Below are 19,120 nucleotides of genomic sequence, written 5' to 3'. Positions count from 1 at the left end.
ATTTAAGACTATACTTAAGAGGAGACTCAACAAAACAAGCATTCTGGCATAATTTTGAGTGCTTTTGTCTGTTCAAGCATGAAAAAGAAACAGTAGGGAGCACAATTTCGATAGCGAAAAATGCTACCTATCAGATTGTGCTAGCAGCACCTTATGGCGCTTTTCCACTACGTAGTATGACTCTGCTCGGCTCGCTTTACTTTGGCTTGGTTTGCTTTTCCACTGCAGTTTCCTGGGAATGAAATGACCTCTCTGGTTGTCTCTGGGCAAACAGGAAACTGAAAAATGACCTCTGTGGTCACATCTAGGCAAACAGAAACTTCTGGGAGGAATACTTCCACCTCAATATGAGTGCGAGAGCAGTGTGCGGCCCAGATACACATTATGGTCACCGCCGTAACAGGGAGAACCATTATTGAGAGTGGGGTTTCTGAATGATGGCCAAGTTGGCTGAGGATTCTGGGAGTAGAGCGGGCACTGGATTGAGCTCTGGGACGAGAGCGGGCACTGGATTGAGCTCTGGGATGAGAGCGGGCACTGTGAGCTGTGGTCGGGTTGGAGCCGTCACAGGACTGTATTCTGGAGTGGACTCTTTGCTGCTGACCTTCAGTAATCCAATTCAACCATACTAATAAGCAAAAATTACTTTAAACCAGAATGGCAGCACAGCTAAAAGCATTATTGTTTAAGCTGAGCAGGCATAAATATGCATATCCTTCAGCCTGAGGCTTATTCATTTAACTTTTGGTGTGAAAGAACTGAAAAACATTTGCCAAAAATAGAATTTATTTATTTTTTTGTTATTGTTATTTTTTGTTGTAGACAGCAGAACCCAATAATTAGTTATGTCTCATTTAGCAGACAAGTAGGAGAGCATTTAACACATACTGGATCCAGCGTGACGTGACGAGATTCTTAACTTGTCTTTTGTCGCGTCGCATGTAGTACAGTAGGTTAAATCATAACATGGAAATTTGATTGCATGATTCGTGTCATTGCGACATAACACATACTTACATTGTGTGTTTTGAAAAAAGGACATAATCATCTGTTTTTTTCTGGGGTGCATTTTACCTCAGACCGCCAAAGAGCAAAGAAGTGAATGAATGAAAGAAATCACGAGAGCAACATGAGATATGCTCATGGCAGACGTGCACAAGAGATGATTTGCCTTGTGATTGTGATATTAGTTCACTCAAATCTAAGTAACAATTTAGAGAACACAGGCGGAAATATTGCCGGTGGGTCAAAAAAAAGTATCTAACATTCCGGGGAAGTGTCCCCCACGTCCCCCTTCTATGCCCCTGTGCTGAAGCTACTTTTTGTAATGTCTATTTGATGCTTTACACAATAATGACTTTAAATTATATGTTGGAAGTAATTTCTTAGCCAGATTTGATGTGTGATTAATTTGCGATTAATTAGATTAATCATGTAATTAATTCAATTAAAAATGTACAGCCCTAACACACATATATATATATATATATATATATATATATATATATATATATATGCTGCTATATATATATAATTCACTGACCATTTGTTTAAAAAGTACCTTAGGACTTTTAGACCCTTCCTTTTGTACCAAAATTGCCAGGTGATAAAAGAGTCTGTGTGTTAGTCTAAGTCATGGCTGCTATAAAAAATTCCTTGTGACCGCATAGTGAATTTTAGCAATAATTTCAAATTCTCTCCGTACACATAAATATTGCTGACATACTGTACAGGAAATAGAGGAAGAGGGCGAGACATACTTTAAGAATTTAAGGGCACTTTGAAAAACCCAGTCCTCTCAGCGAAGACCCGGAGGCCGAGAAGACTACTAATTAGAATTCAGGAAGTTAAAGCTGCCACCCCCTCTGGGGCTTTGGTCCCGTGTAGGTCATTGGATGTCAGAGCGACAGGGCAACGTCTGGGCATTTCGGCACAGACAAATTTGTTGTTTGAATGCCCCCGTGGCTGTCTGTGTCAGTTTTGCTCTCAGGGTGAACGTAGCTCTGGCAATTTTCGTGATCCCACAACCCTGAGGGGTGTTTGATATCTCAGACGACTGCCTTAAACAAAACAACTGAATTTGCTTTCTCTGAATGCATGCTGTGTATGTAGCGGGTCAACAGGAAAGCTGTGGGGTTTTCTTTGTTGGTACGTGATAGGGAAATCAACGCGTATTCTAAGATTGTTTCAATTTCTTCCCTTTCCTTGGAAAAGTTTTCCCACTCCAGGCAGTCTGTTGCTGCTGTTTGGAGATAAAATTGTTATTCTAACAAGTGCACACTGCAGTGGCTGAAGAGGGGGGAAAAGAAAAATCAAGCACCTTCTTTAAAGAGCTTCAAACGGTAAATTGTGATGATTCTCAGAATACTACCACAGCTGGAAATCAACCAACCAAAACCAGTGCTCACTGTGAGTCTTATACATTAAAACGATCAATTATTGAACAAAAAGTACTGCTAGATATTGATATTATATCTCTCTTACTTAAGAAGTTCACACTTGCAGCAATATGCAGTGACAAGACAAAGGCAATCTGAGACAACAAATTAAGAAATGTTTGACTTTGGTTGCCAAATGAAATTGCAAAAACAAAGTTTTAAACAAGTTTTCCAAAAGCATCTGTTATGGGTTAACCCCCAAACTTATACCCTTTGGTTGAGTCACTATGCTGGACTAATTCACTCAAAAGTGATGAAAAAGTCATGTGACGTGAAGGACAAGTATGGTAACCCATACTCGGAATTTGTCCTCTGTATTTAACCCATCCAAGTCTGGAGCAGTGAGTAATGAACACACACAGTGGGCAGCCATTTGCTTCAACGTCCGGTGAGCAATTGGGGGTTAGGTGCCTTGCTCAAGGGCACATCAGTCCTGGGTATTGAGGGTGGAAGAGAGTGCTGTTCATTCACTCCTCCACCTACATTTTCCTGCCGATACTGAATCAAATCCGCGATCTTTGGGTTACCAGTCTGTCCCTCTAACCATTACTCCATGACTGCCCAAACAACCAGAGCAATTTTTTTAATCGTTATAGTGTTATACAATAAAATGATCAATTATTAAATAAAAGTTTTATTTTTGAGCTGTCAGTGTGAGCGCCACAAGTATAAGTCATTTTGAATGAGAATTGGCCATTTGAGGTGACAAAGTTGAGAGGTTGAAAGTGAAATGTGTAATTGCTGCTCCATTATAGCATCACCAAATGAAATTGCAAAAAACAAAGATTGTTTTCATACAGGTTTTCAAACCATTGGTCAGCCAAACACATAGCCCCGCCCCAAAATAACAGCATTTGTTGAGTCGTTGTTGCTATGCTGGGTTAGACAAACAGAGCAATATTTTGATAGCTCCAAGTGTTTACACTTTTCTGGGAAATTAATGGGTTACTTTATAGTGTCTCTGCAGATTAATCTGTGGTTAAAATATTTTATCTTAAGCTTCAACTATCAAAACCTGCACGTCATTGCTCTTTCTTAGGTGAGTTAGCAACGGCTCCTCCAGGCTACTTTAGCATAAAAGGTCAATAGTTACATACGATGTGACAACCACATGTGTTGGTTCTTTTTCTACCCCAAAAGAAGCACCAGGTAAGGTGGAAATTTTTAGCTCCAGCTGTCTCGCATCAAAAAAGTGCCATTTTGTGGAAAGTTTCCCATCAGTCAACAAGTTTGACCTTTGGTTACAAAGCATTTGGCTAAAATGTTTCTTTTTTTCTTTCTTTTCTGTCTACTCTGTGCATAAAATGTTCTTGTAATGGTCTGAGTATATCTGATCTCATTCGCTTTCTCTTTTTCTTTCTCTCATCCCCTGAGAGGTTAATCTTTAGACAATGAAGTCTCTCTAAAGTAAGCGCTACAGTAGTTTTGGTCCACCTGCTTTCACAAGCAGTAATTAGCATTAGCCTCTGGTCCTAATTAAATCGCAGATACGCTGTGTGATAACTCGACGTGAGAAAACGGAAAGGGTTTCAGGTCTCCACAAAAGCCTGAAGCTTGGTGGAATAAAGGAAGAAAGAGAAGGTCTTAATTGTTTCCTTGCCGTTGCTGGCACATGCTATTTTTGTCTTTTGAAAGGACAATAGCTATAAACTCCCAGCATACAATGCCGCCACTAAAAGACATGGCAGAAAGAAAGAACGGAGACAAAAATGCAGGCACATAGTGAATACAACTTTGCAGAAGTGCAGATGTGTCATTCCCATTCAAACTGAGGGAACATGTCAGTTTTATTTTTGAGCTTAGTGTCTTTTGAATGCAATCTTTTGATTGATTTGGTTTAAAATTGTTAAAATACTTTCTCCTGTACCAAGTTCATGTGCAACCTGATTCCTCTGAAAAACATAAACACTGTGGCGCTAACAAACTCGGTTGTTTGTTTAGCTTGCCGACCAGCCTGGCAGAGCAACACTGTCTCAATTAATAGTGTGTGTATGGGGGCGGGAATATCTTTTTGTCTAACCAGATTTCCCCCCTTTTGATAACATTTTATATTGTCTAATGCACAAAGTAAGCCTGTACTGTCACTAGTGCCCCGTCGCTTGAAAAATCCATTCTAAGCTTGAAAAAGCTCAGAATTAAACGTTTATTTTAAATGGTTGCATTACAAACCTGCTGTGATAGTACATTTGGGAGATCTTTCAACTCTGTTGTATTATTACTTTTTTAAATCACTGAAAGCCAAATGGCCCTACAGTTAGTGTTGTGTTTGTTTTTAACGAAATCAGCAGGGACTGATAGTTATTTTATGTGTTAAGATGCTGCTTTGAGGCCCCTGCTGTAATATTCCAGTGACCTTGTATTTGGTCAGACTTTCTCAGTTTGGAGCAAAACTGGTAGAGAGAGTGTTTCCTATAGGCACTAGTGAGTAGACTAACTAATTAGATCTTTATCTGACAAGGTCAGAGCTCAGTGAACAGAAGGATGGAAATGAGCTGATGTGATGGGGATGAAGAAAGAGGATAAACTGATGGCATTGAAAGCTATAAACCGAATAATTAAATCTATAACAGTGGGCAGATTCCATTGTGACAACATGCCCCACTGTTAGTTAAATGTGTTATCACAGGTCAACTATTCCAGTCAACAGTTAAGGAAATATTCAGTTGCTTTAGTTGCACGTCAGTGTTTACTTATGGCTGGAATTTTGAAAAGCCCTTAGCAAGCACCACAAATTCATCATACAGCGTGGGATATTAAGTTGTTGAGATATTCCACAGGGTGCAATATCTTTTGTTAGTTTAATGTGCAACAATCATCCAACATATTGAAGTTACATTATGCATCCGTTGTTGGATAACTTTAATAATTACGGCTGTTCAAGTGGTGCTATGTAAACCTTTTTTCTCATCAGCGGGATAATTAATACTCCCTTCAGAATTATTTCTATTCACATTCAATTTGCATAAAAGTCTTATGCATTATTTGCATACAGTGTACGTTTCCTTTGATGCAGCAAACATGTTGACAAGCATACACTCATAGGCATACAAATACATCCAGATGCACACAAACATTCCTATAGTCTTTTTTCTTGGCTGCGATTTACATTTGTGAGTATTAAATGATTCTGATGTAAAAGATTTTTAACACTCTGTAGCTAATGTTGTTTCGACAGAGATGAAAAGACCCCCACACACATTTTAGTCTTGAGGGACTGAAGGATTGACAGTTACAAGAGGATCGCATGGTTATGACACACTCTGAGGGTCAGTGGTAAATCGGCTGACGTCAGTTGAGGAATTGAATTGTCAATTTCAATCTTGAGCTCGGGCACTGGGGAAAACAGGTTCTCTGTTTCTTTGAGGGCTTTAGGAATGAGAAGTGACTATTGTAAAATTGGATGCTTGAATTCTAGACTGAGTGGCTGTGCAGTGTAGCTCAAGTTTTATTATGTGAGGTTTCATGACAATATTTGTAGTATAATGTAAAGGATTATTACCATTTTTGTTCTGTGTGATTTAATTTGAAGCATGAATTAAACATTTTGCACATTTTGCATTTTGCAAGTTACAAAGTTCACCTGGTTTAGAGATTTTTGTTGTTGTTGTCGTTGGTCAGTAGGAATGGTGATTGTGACGAGCAGGGCGGACAAGAGCTGTTAGGGAGTCGCGCGAGGCCGGTGACACGAGTGATAACGTGATACTTTTCAACAATGTAACACAGTTCGTATGTACAGGAAGAAGGAGGCGGGAACCGGCGAACGTTTAAGCAAACTTGAATTCAAAATAAACAAAGAACAAAACGAAGACCCTTACGGACTTCTGCCGGCCACACAAACATAATAAAACATAAAGTAAAGTCCAGGCCTGGTCTTCTCTCATTCTTTACTGTCATCGCTCCTACTTTTATGCTTCCGGAGCTCCTCCGTGAGAGATTCTCGTTATCACTCGTGTCACCGGCCTCGTGCCACTCCCTCACGGCTCTCACCCGCCCTGCTCGTAACAGTGACATACTAATTCATACTAATTAATGAAATACTACACCAAAACTTTCTACTGCATAATTTCACAGACCAAGTTACTGACATGCACATAAATACAAACACATACACACATACACACACACACACACACACACACACACACACACACACACACACACACACACACACACACACACAAACTCATTACTTTTTCCTCAAACCACTGTAGCTGCGGCTAAGATGTTTTATGCATTTTTATTACCAAGAAAAATAGCATTTTTTTCTGCCGAAGAGTGACGTGGAATGATGTTGTTTGGATAACGGTAATCCTAAATGAATCCTTAGAGGCACTGTAAAACCTTAGTGACTTACAAAGAATAATGGCTGTTCTACATTCTGGTCCCTAATTATGCTGTCATTCATGCTTTCTTTTATAACAACTTTTAGCCTTTATTGTTTAGTTGCACAAATACCAACATAACATTACATAACCAAACATTGTTGACATAAAACTAGCAAGAAAACTAGTCAGAAAAAGTTTCATGGCTTTAGACATTTTAATGCATGAATGGTTTTCTAAATCTGTTTTGTTTATAATTAAAGCATAGGAAAACAATAATTTCTCACTTTTTTCTCTCCACCTTTTGTCTCTTACACAGATCCAAAAGCTGCCAGATTGAAAGCATTGCTCTGCAGTTCAAAAGGAGAGCAGTCAAGAAGTCAAAGACCATGAGTTACAGCTGTGACAAACGACACTATAACCCTATAACACGGACCATGTAAAATGGGGACTATGTTTGGCATTATGGCTCCTGAACAGCTGTGACTGCCCTCAAGACACATTTTTCCCAGAACCTGTGTCTTTGTAATCCTATTGGCCGTCCATCTCCTGTGATCATTTTTCTTATTTTGAGTTCTAACGTCTTTCGTTTCCCTCCTTGATCAAAACAAATCCAGTTTCCAAAAATGGCCTGCAGGTTCAGCTTACCTTGTGCATTTCCACCCTCCTTTCTCATCCTCTCTCTCCCTATTTTTCTCTTCCTCCATGCACCTTCTTTTGTTAGGGGTGACTGCTGGCTAATTGAGGGGGATAAAGGCTATGTGTGGCTGGCAATCTGCAGTCAGAACCAGCCTCCATATGAGACAATCCCACAGCACATTAACAACACCGTCCATGACTTACGGCTGAATGAGAACAAGCTCAAGGCAATTTTCTTCAGCTCCCTCAGTCGATTCACCAACCTTACCGACCTTAACCTCACTAAGAATGAAATCTCCTACATTGAGGACGGTGCCTTCGCAGGACAGGCCAATCTACAGGTCTTGCAGTTGGGATATAACAAGCTAACCAACCTCACCGAGGGGATGCTGCGAGGGTTGGGTCGAATGCAGTGCCTATATCTGCAGCATAACCTTATAGAGGTAATTGCAACCAATGCCTTCTGGGAGTGCCCAAGCCTTAGCAGTCTCGATCTTTCCTCTAACAAATTAACAAAGCTGGATTCATCCACCTTCACCGTTTTGGGTGGACGGCTAATAGTGTGCGAGCTGGCTGGAAATCCTTTCCATTGTGGCTGTGACTTGTACAGCTTCCTTATTTGGTTGGAGGCATTTGACAACGTCACTCACACCTATGACAGGCTCCTGTGCGAGACGCCAAAGGAACTTTTTGGTTACCCTCTACTGAGTCCTAGAGGTAATCATGGAAGAAATGCTCGTTCCATCCTGTCATCCATGTGTAAAAATGGAGTGATTGTTACTGGCATAACCGCCCTGCCTCCTGACTTGGACTCTTCTGGGATGGGGATGGATATTTATGATCAGATGGGACCTTATCACCAGCCCACAGCTTCATCAACCACAGACCCCACCTATAGTCCCACTATTAAGTTGCAAACGGTCTCCCTCTTCACCGCATCCCTCTTGGTTCAAATACCCAAGCCCTACAGTAAGATGTACATCTTAGTGCAGTACAACCACACCTATGTGTCAGATGTCACAAACTTAAAGAACAAGAAAGAGATTGTCACACTAAACAACCTAAAGCCCCACACAAATTACACATTTTGTGTTGCCTCCATCCGCAATTCACAGCGGTACAATCACACTTGTCTGTATTTTGCAACTCGGACTCCAGGGCCTGATGAATTGCAAACAACCCCTTCTACCACCACGCATTACATTATGACCATTCTAGGCTGCCTGTTTGGGATGGTCATTGTGTTGGGCTTGGTGTATTACTGTTTACGTAGGCGTCGAATGCAGGAGGAGAAGGAAAAGGCAATTAGTGTTAAGAAAACTATTTTAGAGATGCGCTATGGGCCAGAAGCAGCTGCTGCAGCAGCCAAGGATCCTTCAGCCTTGCAGAAACTCCATGACCAGTCCCATCATCAACACCACCACAGCAAGTTGCCCCAGTCAGCATCCTCCAGCTTGGGCATCCTTCATGGCTCAGCCAACACCACCTCTTCTCGACTTTCTTCCCTGCCTCAAGTAGAGAAGATGGCTACAGCTTTCTCAGAGGCCATGGCCGCCAATAAGGGCAACTACATGGATGTACGAACGTCAGCAGGAGGAGAGGAGCGAGTGAGAGATGGGGTAGTCACAGGGCCAGGGGATGAAACCCCAAGAAATGAAAATGGGATTAATGGAGGAGATGACTCTGATGATGATGGCCGAGATTCAACATCCGAGATCTCCACCATTGCCAAGGAGGTGGACAAAGTAAACCAGATTATCAATAACTGCATTGATGCACTCAAACTAGACTCTGTAGCTGTTGTGGCAGCAGCTGCTGCCACTGCAACTACAGCAGACAACACTGCCTCTCCTCCACCTCCTAGTGTCTCTTCCTTAGCCAGGGGGCTAATTCCACTTTCCCCTACCATCACAGAAACATGCCAGATCATGTCATCCCCCAAAATCCGTCCGCCACCCCCTGTTCCTCTTGTTTTGCCCCTTTCTGAGCGTCCCGGCATCAGCGGAGGGGGCTTTCTCTCCCCTCCCTACAGGGACCCACCCCCAGCTACAGCTTCACGGCCCTTGCAGAGGCAACTCAGTGCAGATGCTGCAGTTGTTCCTATCAACTCTGTTAAAAACCGCTGCAGCGTTTCTTCCGGTGGCTCTGTCAAAAGTGCTCGGATCTTCAGTCTGGATGTCCCTGACCCTCGAAGCCCAGAGCCATGCAAGTACCCTGAGAAAGGCAGCCCTGTTCGGTGCGGGGAGCCAATAGAGAGGTTGCCCTTAATAGGTGTTCAGGGAGTCAGTAATGGCAGAGGAGATGGTGGCAGCGGGGGTGGAGGGGGAGCCGGTGGTGGCAGTGGTGGTTCGGGTGGGTGTGGTGTTGTGGTCGGAGGTGGGGGCAGCACAGCTCAGCAGCACCACTTGGAGGTGCACCCAGACTACCACTGCTCAGAGCACCGACACTCCTTCCCCGCCCTCTACTATGAGGGTGCCACTGACTCCCCTGCCCAGAAAGTCTCCTTTCTAAAGCCTCTCACTCGCACCAAGAAGGACACTGCCTACTCCCAGCTTTCTCCCCGCCACCACAATTACTCAGGGTATTCCTCTAGCCCTGAGTACTCCTCCGAGAGCACTCTTAAAATCTGGGAGCGCTTCCGTCCCTACAAGAAAAGCCCCCGTGAGGAGGCCTACATAGCCGCTGGCCATGCTCTTCGAAAGAAAGTGCAGTTTGCAAAGGATGAGGATCTCCATGACATTCTGGACTACTGGAAGGGGGTATCAGCACAGCAGAAACTGTGATGCTTGTGAGAGACTTGACAGCAGGAGGAGAGGTTTTGGAGAAAAGAACCAGTGGCTCTTGAGACAGCTCGGCAGACTCCATCAGCAGGTGCTTTGGTCCCTGCAGACCACCACAGAGACAAGTGTTCTGAAAGAGACAGAATTGAGCAGGTGTTCCAAACTCATTAAGGCATAGATAAGCAACCAACCAACCAGAAATGCACAGGAAATGTGGCACTTAAAAAGGCAACCAGTTTCAGTGTAGAATACCTCCATTTTACCTTGTGTTCCACCTGTGCTCCCTTGCACTGTAGTTTGACAAGATAATAATCTTAAATGAGGAATTAGTGGTTTTTATTTTACAAATGCCTGACTATACTCTAGAGAGATGGTGATAACTGATGCTTGTCAAGATGATTGTTTTACGATGTTAATTAGTGAGAAGGGGGGAAAAAAGAAAAAAGTTGTGAATTTAGCTTGGCTGAAGCCACAGGTCAAAACATGGATACCCTGTTCCCTCACATTCCCTAATCTCTGCTTAAGCAAAGCGTATTCATTGATTTGAGACACCTACACACATTTTACACAGCATGTGTGGGACACAGTTATCAAACCAGAGGCAGCCATTTGGACATGGTTTATATTAAAGCAGTGTGGCAATTCGATAAAACACACAATGTTAATTCCTTTTTGGCATTAATTTGTGGCAGAGCCAGCCTCAAATACATTTTCCTTTTCATTTGTGGTCTTTTGATTGTGTTTTTTACTTTTTTTGTTTTGTTTTGTTCAAAGAAGGGAAAGAGTAATATGGGTTTGAAGAATAGCTTATGTTTCAGATTTTAAGTATCAGAGACTAGCTCTGACAAAGGATTGTGATTTTACAAGTGGCAGCTAGATATAGACCCCACTGTAGTAATAGGCTAAAATAGTCCAGGTTAACGTTACACAAAGAGTTTGCTTTGTTTAGCCTGTTGGGAGGCAAAATGCCAAAGCTAAACTGAATACACTGAAAAAACTGACACTTTCATAAAATGCTAAACCTAATCTGGAAGATTAGAAGTCTTGCTGGTGTTTAAGTAATACTTTACAGTGGTCTAAGTTTATCACAGGCACAGAAAACCTTGAACCAGCTTTAGTGGTTATGTGTAGAATGCTTTTATTTTTTTCTCCATTGATTCCACAGAATCAGGTGCCATCTTTGCATTTCAGTGATGACTCGGTTGGTTCTACTTACAGTACATTCATTGAATACTGTAGTAGCTCTTCCTGTGTCTCCCCTATTGATATGACCTTCTGTTTCCTGTTATAGCCCACTTCTGTTGACCTGATCTGGGTTGTGGTCAAACTAGGGAAGGTATGAAACAAGTTCAATTATTTCTCACATCTCATTTTTAAGACCTTGTTATTGTACTTGCATGGCTTAATAGGGAAAATTAATTAGCAATTTGCAGCAGAAGAGTCAATGGGTCACAGAGGTGCTAATATTATTAACACTGCCAGATTGGAAAAGTGATTGAAATTAATCTCGACCTCTCCGGTCAGGTCATCACGCAGAATGCATCCCTGGAGTTTTGCTGGTTCACCCATGGCATTGAAAGGCAAGATGATGCCCTTCTTCTTTAGAGCAATTTACTGGCTTAAAATATACAACTCAAGCTCTTTAAAATAGGCTTCTGAGCTTTGAAATTTCAGTCAAGGGCATTTTTGATGACAAATGCTTGCATTTGTTGTTTATTAATAAATGTAGATTTCAAGACCTTGTAATTGACATGCACTGGGTTCTATCAGCAAGGAGTACAAGCATGATTAGAATTCAGTCAGTACATGGAAATTGATATTTTTACATTTGCATTTGGCCAGCATTAAAACTTAAAGTATGAACTCAGCATGCATCTGTAGCATGTCACATCCTCCTTCAAGGTTCAAAATCAATGCTCTGTAATTGAGAATTGACACTGTCAAGTCAAAAATATAGAGGTTTCCCTCATGAGTCATTTTACTGTACTAAAACCTCTCAGAGGGGAATCCAGGCTGCAGACAACCATGGTCTATGAGATTAAAAACAAGATGCCATATTAATGCTAATGTTTTATGTTTAGATTTGAGTGAGAAAAGAGATATTGAACAGTATTTGTACAAAGGATACATGGATAGATATCACTGACAAGTACAGGCTTGTAGCAAGATCTTGCAACAAGCGATAAACCCACACATGCATATATTCCACCATCATTAGTTTTTGTGAAATCTCATTTATTCCTATTTAAGACTCCAAAAGTGTTTTGTTTTGTTTTTTGTCCCCCACCCCCCACTATTTTCCTAAACTCAGTTAGGAGATGAGTTTGCTAAACAGCCTCAAGGCTTGCGTTATTGCACTGTGTTTGGGAGATACCAAGCTAAGACAATTGGAGAGAAATTATTATGCTCTTGAAATGTTTCGTTTAAGTGTTGGCATATGGGAATGACAATTATTTGTGGTTTGATTTCCTGCTGATAAGTTGGTTTTTTGGTAATGTATGTGTATGTATGGTCTTAAAGATATACAGTACAATGTCACTGAGATGTAACTGATGGCTGACTGTGAAAACTGTGACAAACACACAACCAACAAGAGAACAATCTATACTAACAATGGTTACATACAGTATATGTACAAGTAGTATTAGATTTCCAATGGGTATGTCCAGTGAAAACAAAATCACTGTATGTGTACACGTACATACAAACACACACACACATATACACAAACACATATGCAGAGTGTACAATCTACACATACTGTATACGTTTACAGACACATAGTCTTAAAAGTGCCCTCTTGGCACTAAAACAAAAAGTGATTTATTTTAAAGGAAGGTGACAAACATTTGTAAGATTATAACTGTTTGTTGTTTATATGTTATTTATTTGTCAAAGTAACTACATTATTTTATGATTGAAAAGTCATTGTTGTAGTTGGTGTTTATTTAATGTGATTTTAAATTTCAGATAAGCACTATATATTAACATAATGGATTTTTTATCATTTTCCCCCAGAATGCCCTCCTGATCAAGTGTACTCAAGGCCAAAACCCAGGTGCTTTTAAATAATTTTGGGTTGAATTGTGTTTTGATTGATTCCCAGCTATGTATACATGATAATGATATCCAAATTAATATAATTTATATCAGGGCTGTATTGATTTGTATAAAAATATACAATCTCCAGCATTCAGAATCTGAATCTCACTGGGAATACCTAAAAAAAAAAATATATATATATATATATATATATACACTACCGTTCAAAAGTTTGGGATCGGTAAGATTTTTAATATTTTTAAAAGAAGTTTTGTCTGCTCACCAAGATTGCATTTATTTAATTAAAAATACAGTAAAAACAGTAATATTGTGAAAAATTATTACAATTTAAAATAACTGTTTTCTATTTGAAAATATTTGAAAATGTAACTTATTCTTGTGTTGGCAAAGCTGAATTTTCAGCATCATTACTCCAGTCTTCAGTGTCACATGATCCTTAAGAAATAATTTTAATATGCTGATTTGCTGCTCAAGAAACATTTATTGTGTACAGATGTACAAAATATTTGTGTACAATATTTTTTTTTCAGGATTCTTTGATGAATAGAAAGTTCAAAAGAACAGTGTTTATTTGAAATATAATCTGTTGTTACATTTTAAATGTCTTTACTGTCACGTTTGATTGATTTAATGCATCCTTGCTGAAAAAAAATATATTAATTTCTTTAAATTCTCCTCAATAAAAATAAATTCTCCAAAATAAAAATAAAAATTCTTACTGACCGCAAACTTTTGAACGGTAGTGTATAATGTTACAAAAGCTTAGTATTTCAGATAAATGCTGTTCTTTTGAACTTTCTATTCATCAAGGAATCCTGAAAAAAAAGTTTACATCTTTTTTCAACATTGATAATAATAATAAATGTTTCTTGAGCATCAAATCATCATATTAAAATGATTTTTGAAGGATCATGTGACACTGAAGACTGGAGAAATGATGCTGAAAATTCAGCTTTTCCAACACAGAAATAAATTACATTTTATATTATATTCCAATAGAAAACAGTTATTTTAAATTGTAATAATATTTCACAATATTACTGTTTTTACTGTATTTTTAATTAAATAAATGCAATCTTGGTGAGCAGACAAATCTTCTTTTAAAAATATAAAAAAATCTTACAGATCCCAAACTTATATATATATATATATATATATATAGACAGAGAGAGAGAGAGAGAGAGAGAGCGAAAGAAAATGAGTTTTGCACACATACATTTCCACTGTAAACTCCCACAACACGAGTGAGTAAAGTTCCCCTCTCGGTATGGTTTTACAGAGGATTGTAGAGTTTCAACAGTTTCCGTCCTCCCACTAATAAAGTTTTAAACAGTGAAAGACTTACGGCCCACAATTCAATGGACTCCTACCATCTTGTCCGTGGAGATAATAAGCCTTTCAAAACCTACCATTGTCCTGTGATGCACTTGTCAAATTTAGTTGCATGTTTGGAGTGTGATGAAGCCTTTTTTCTAGTTTTTTTTCCCCCCTTCCTTTTTCCTACTTATGTATTGTGCCAGCGATTTCTCTTTCATATCTCTATTCCTCATGCTCCAGCTGAGTGTTCGTGCTTATGCTCCTGAAGCCTTGATAAAGTGAATTTGGTGTGCGGTTAGAAAACACAGAAAGGTTTTTCTTATTCTAATAAACTATACAGAGACTTTTGGCTGCTTTAATTAGGCCAGGCCCCCTCAAGACCCCTTATTAGGCACCTGAACAAAATGTTATTCACACTCTCCATGGCACCACTCCGGGTTTAATGCAAAAAGAATCAAATTCCCAACCCCCTTTATCTCGAGATGGGTATTAGCTCAGCAGGTTAACCAAGACCTCAGAGAAGAACCCGCTGTGATCGAGGCTAGAATTTTACATGCCTTTCAGTCAAACATTTATGAGTAATAAGCGAACTGAGCATGGGGAAGAGAACAAATATATTTAAGTGATGGATCAGCACAGGTTTTAAATATAGCTTCAGTAATAAGATCAGTAGGTTTGATGTTGACTACTAATTTTGTTGATTCACTTTCATGGAGGCTTTGCGTCATATAGGGAATTGTTTTCTTTGTTCTGGTTTGTAAACTGCCTTGTTTTATGTGAAAATTATTTAAATCAACATGAATAATGCACATAAATGCACTTTTTAATGCACATAGTAATTCGTAATCTTTCATCAAAATGTAACAACTTTCACCTGACTGGCCTTTTCGGCGAATTTTTCATTACCTTTTGTTTAATGTTAAAGGGTTAGTTCACTCACACAAAAATGAAAATTCTGTCATTAATTACTCACCCTCATGTCGTTCCAAACCCGTAAGACCTTCGTTCATCTTCGGAAAACAAATTAAGATATTTTTGATGAAATTCAAGAGGTATATGACTTGTCCATAGACAGCAATATAATCAACACTTTCAAGGTCCAGAAAGGTACTAAAGACATTGTTATGACATTTGTTTTTGCGCACAAAAAGTATTCTCATTGTTTCATAAAATTAAGGTTGAACCACTGCAGTCACTTTGACTGTTTTAACGATGTCTTTAGTACCTTTTTGGACCTTGAAAGTGTTAATTATATTGCTGTCCATAGACAAGTCATATACCTCTCGAATTTCATCAAAAATATCTTAATTTGTGTTCCAAAGATGAACGAAGGTCTTACGAATGTGGAACGACATGAGGGTGAGTAATTAATGACAGAAATTTCATTTTTGGGTGAACTAACCCTTTAACCAGCTTTTTTTTGTAGGAAATGCATGCCTTCAGAAACTTTTCCAGTAGTTAATTCCCTAATTTAATCTGGTTAAAGTTAATGCAAGACAAGTTTACAGCAATAATGTCAAATTAAGCTAGATTTGAAAAAGACTTAGTGCAAGTTCAAAGTCCACGTACAAGTCCCAAATATATCCTCAAAAATGTCTGTCAGCAGTGTTTCAAGAGGTCAGGCTCCATATTCTTGTATGTATTGCCCACTTTTTCCAATCCAATCAATTCCTGATTTATATTATTTTCTCATTGAATATGCCACATTAAAATAAAATGGGTTATAAATGCAGATTCATGTTGATTTTACATCAAAATTGAGTTGCAGTCTACAAAGACACTTTAAAGACTAACTTTTACGGTTCAACAGCTAACATTACCTATTCCAGTTCTGCAGGTCAAGTCCGCCAAACATCACTATAACATCTCCACACTTCCTGTAGGGCAGGCTACGTCTAGAGGTGTGACAGGTAGATAATGCAGCCGCCTTCATACTGTGAGGGTCAAGATAAGGTGAAGGAGGACTACATGAAGCAAACACAGAAAAAAAAACACAAAAGTCCACACTTATTTTTGAGAGAAAAATGTGGTTCGAGGCAGACCCCGACCTGATTAATTTTTAACGTGCCTCAAACATCAAACTTCCCTTAGCTTTGTAAGTTCTGTCAGGTTGTGAAAAGTTCTTTTATACACACTTTTAACGCGTATACTGTATATTTGTTTTTGCGTGCCGGTTTTGAGGAAAGGGTCTACAGGGGGTCTTTTGGAAATGCTGTTTGTAATGCTTTTCTCCCTGAGCAAGGATTTAATTACCCTTATATGCCAAGGCCGAAGGATTGCTGCTTTTTATCACTCCATGAAAAGATTAAAATGTCCCTCAATAGGTTTTCTCTCCGGCCTGTTTCGTTATTAGCTGTCAAGACCATTAGACTGTTAGACAAATACATTCGTTTACAGTATTACAGGTTTGCTGAGAAAATATGCTGTTCAGTTTCTTATTTGCAGCCCCTTGGAGTAATAATAAATACGGTGTATTCTGAAGGTTGCATTGATCAGTGAGATAGGCACCGATATTGGCCAAAGGTTTGTTTACGACCTCTCTCATGTGTTAGATATGTCATTTCTTATTTAACCAGGCAATCAATCTTTTTTGATGACCATAGGGGCATCTAATTTATTCATACAATTCGAGAACATCTCACAGCATTTTCCAACCCCTTTGAGGTTTGTTGAGCTACAGACGATGAGGATATTTCATTCAGAGTTGAGTGAAACGCTTCGGTAGACACAAAGAACCCTGGAGACACGGCGTATACAAAACAAGGGAAAAGAGAATCTCTTTTTGCTCATATCCTGCTGTATGCTCACAATACTGCTTTCCACGATCACTAAATTGAGAGCCTTAGGTTATCACAATGAGAGCAACGTTTATACATGTACAGTGCATGAGTTTGAGAAAGAACGATAAATATAAAAAGAAGTTTAGGTAGAAATTCAAAAAAGCAGCTTGTTCCGACCTCCGGGCGTGATGTTCCATTTAGAAACATGCAAAGTGGATGTGCCACGCTAGGGTGAGTGAGGGGTGGAAAAAAAAGGAAAGGCAATGAGATATTCAGTCGAGAAGGACGAGGAGGAAAACACAAAATCCTCTTAAAGTGAGGGACATGGTTTTGCTCTTTTCCTCTCACTTTAAAAGTCAGCTCGAGTTTGCAACCCATGTTACTACTGTTATAGTTTTCAAGTAAAAAAAGATAATCGTTGAGATCAAAATACAGGGTGGTACATTGTTTGGATAGTGGAAATTGTCAAAGATTACAAAAGGAAACTTTCCTTTGGATTAACATAAATTGATGAAACCAGGGGCGTGTTAAAGGTGCTCTAAGTGATCCTGGGTGGAGTAACTTCCTGTTGACGTTCGAAGTGTTGTCAAACAAAACAGAGGCTAGCTAGACCCTCCCTCCTCCTCCTCCTCCCCTCCCCTCCATGCTTCCCGAAACAGTCATGAACGTGCATTTAAAATCATTCATGTCGGTTATTGGCTGGAGCATGTTTATTAAGATTCGTGGTCCAGGCTGCACCATTTTGTTTTTATTGCCGTTTTCGGAGACCGCGATTTTTTACAGTGTGTTCAGGGGACAGGCAGCTAGCGCATAGTGAGGAGATGTTTGCTGTATGTGACAAAAAATGTTTTGGCCTAAAAACACGTGACATCACTTAGAGCACCTTTAAAATAAATGGGGTCAATTTTAATTTCATGTTTGCTTTTTAATGTTCACCTAATATTTTGCTGAGGAAGTAGATATTTTCAAAGCCACGTATTAAGCGAAGAGCAAATTGTAGGTCCAACTGCATTTTGGGTGTATGAGGAAGTGCACTTGACCAAAAAATTGAATATTTTAAATAATATTTTTGGGTAGATGACACCTAAAATGTGGTATGACATGCAAAACTCAATGTAAAACTATTTTCAACAAGTTTGTGTTATTTAAATGCTACAATTCAGAAGGTAGGATGCATTCAAATGATCAAAATTGGCAGTAAAGACACTTATGTTACAAAAAAGTTATTTTGAACTTTATAATCATCAACAAATCCGTAATTAAAATGTATCACGGTTTCCACAAAATATGAAGCAACACAACTGCGTTCAACACTGATGATAACACTGAAATGTTTTTTTAGAAGCAAATTAGTATGATTTCTGAAGGATCGTGACACTGAAGACTGGAGTAATGATCTATTCCATGACAGGAATAAATTACTTTTAAATGCAGAGACTTAGCGAGCCCAAACTTTTGAACAGTAGTTTATGTTAATTACATTTTATGCAAGTGGCTGAGTTTTCATTCTAAATGTGCTGGATGTATAAAACGCCTGTGTGCGGTTGTGCTTCAATTGCTTTGCCCTTTCTGCTTGTTTGCGTCGCTCTGACCTATGTTGGCTTTAGTTCTGTTCTGTTCAAAATAAACTTTTTATTTTGAGATGATGAATTCAGACAGCTATAAGAGTAAGCGCTAATGCAGACTCAAGGACGGAACTGCTGCTGTCAGTACATAGTAGAGAAGACCTCTAAATGAAGCCTTTTATGTCCACTGTTTCTAAAGCCCTGTTGTAAGTGATG

The 19,120-nt window shown here is 39.3% G+C and overlaps 1 protein-coding gene across 1 annotated transcript in view; it reads left to right on the top strand.

Annotated features, from left to right (window-relative positions):
- Nucleotides 1-13,476, top strand: part of elfn2a (extracellular leucine-rich repeat and fibronectin type III domain containing 2a) — a 142,107-nt gene extending 128,631 nt beyond the window's left edge. Inside the window, exon 4 of the mRNA XM_048163838.1 lies at nucleotides 7,080-13,476. Within this exon, the coding sequence (XP_048019795.1) occupies nucleotides 7,387-10,182 (2,796 nt within the window). The 5' untranslated portion in view covers nucleotides 7,080-7,386 and the 3' untranslated portion in view covers nucleotides 10,183-13,476. The remainder of the gene's footprint in view (nucleotides 1-7,079) is intronic.
- Nucleotides 13,477-19,120: the final 5,644 nt, after the last annotated feature.

This window comes from Megalobrama amblycephala, linkage group LG2 (genome assembly GCF_018812025.1).
Source record: "Megalobrama amblycephala isolate DHTTF-2021 linkage group LG2, ASM1881202v1, whole genome shotgun sequence".
In the NCBI taxonomy this organism is placed as follows: Eukaryota; Metazoa; Chordata; class Actinopteri; order Cypriniformes; family Xenocyprididae; genus Megalobrama; species Megalobrama amblycephala.
Note: the sequence above shows the minus strand (reverse complement) of the source record. Positions and strands in the feature narration are given on the sequence as shown.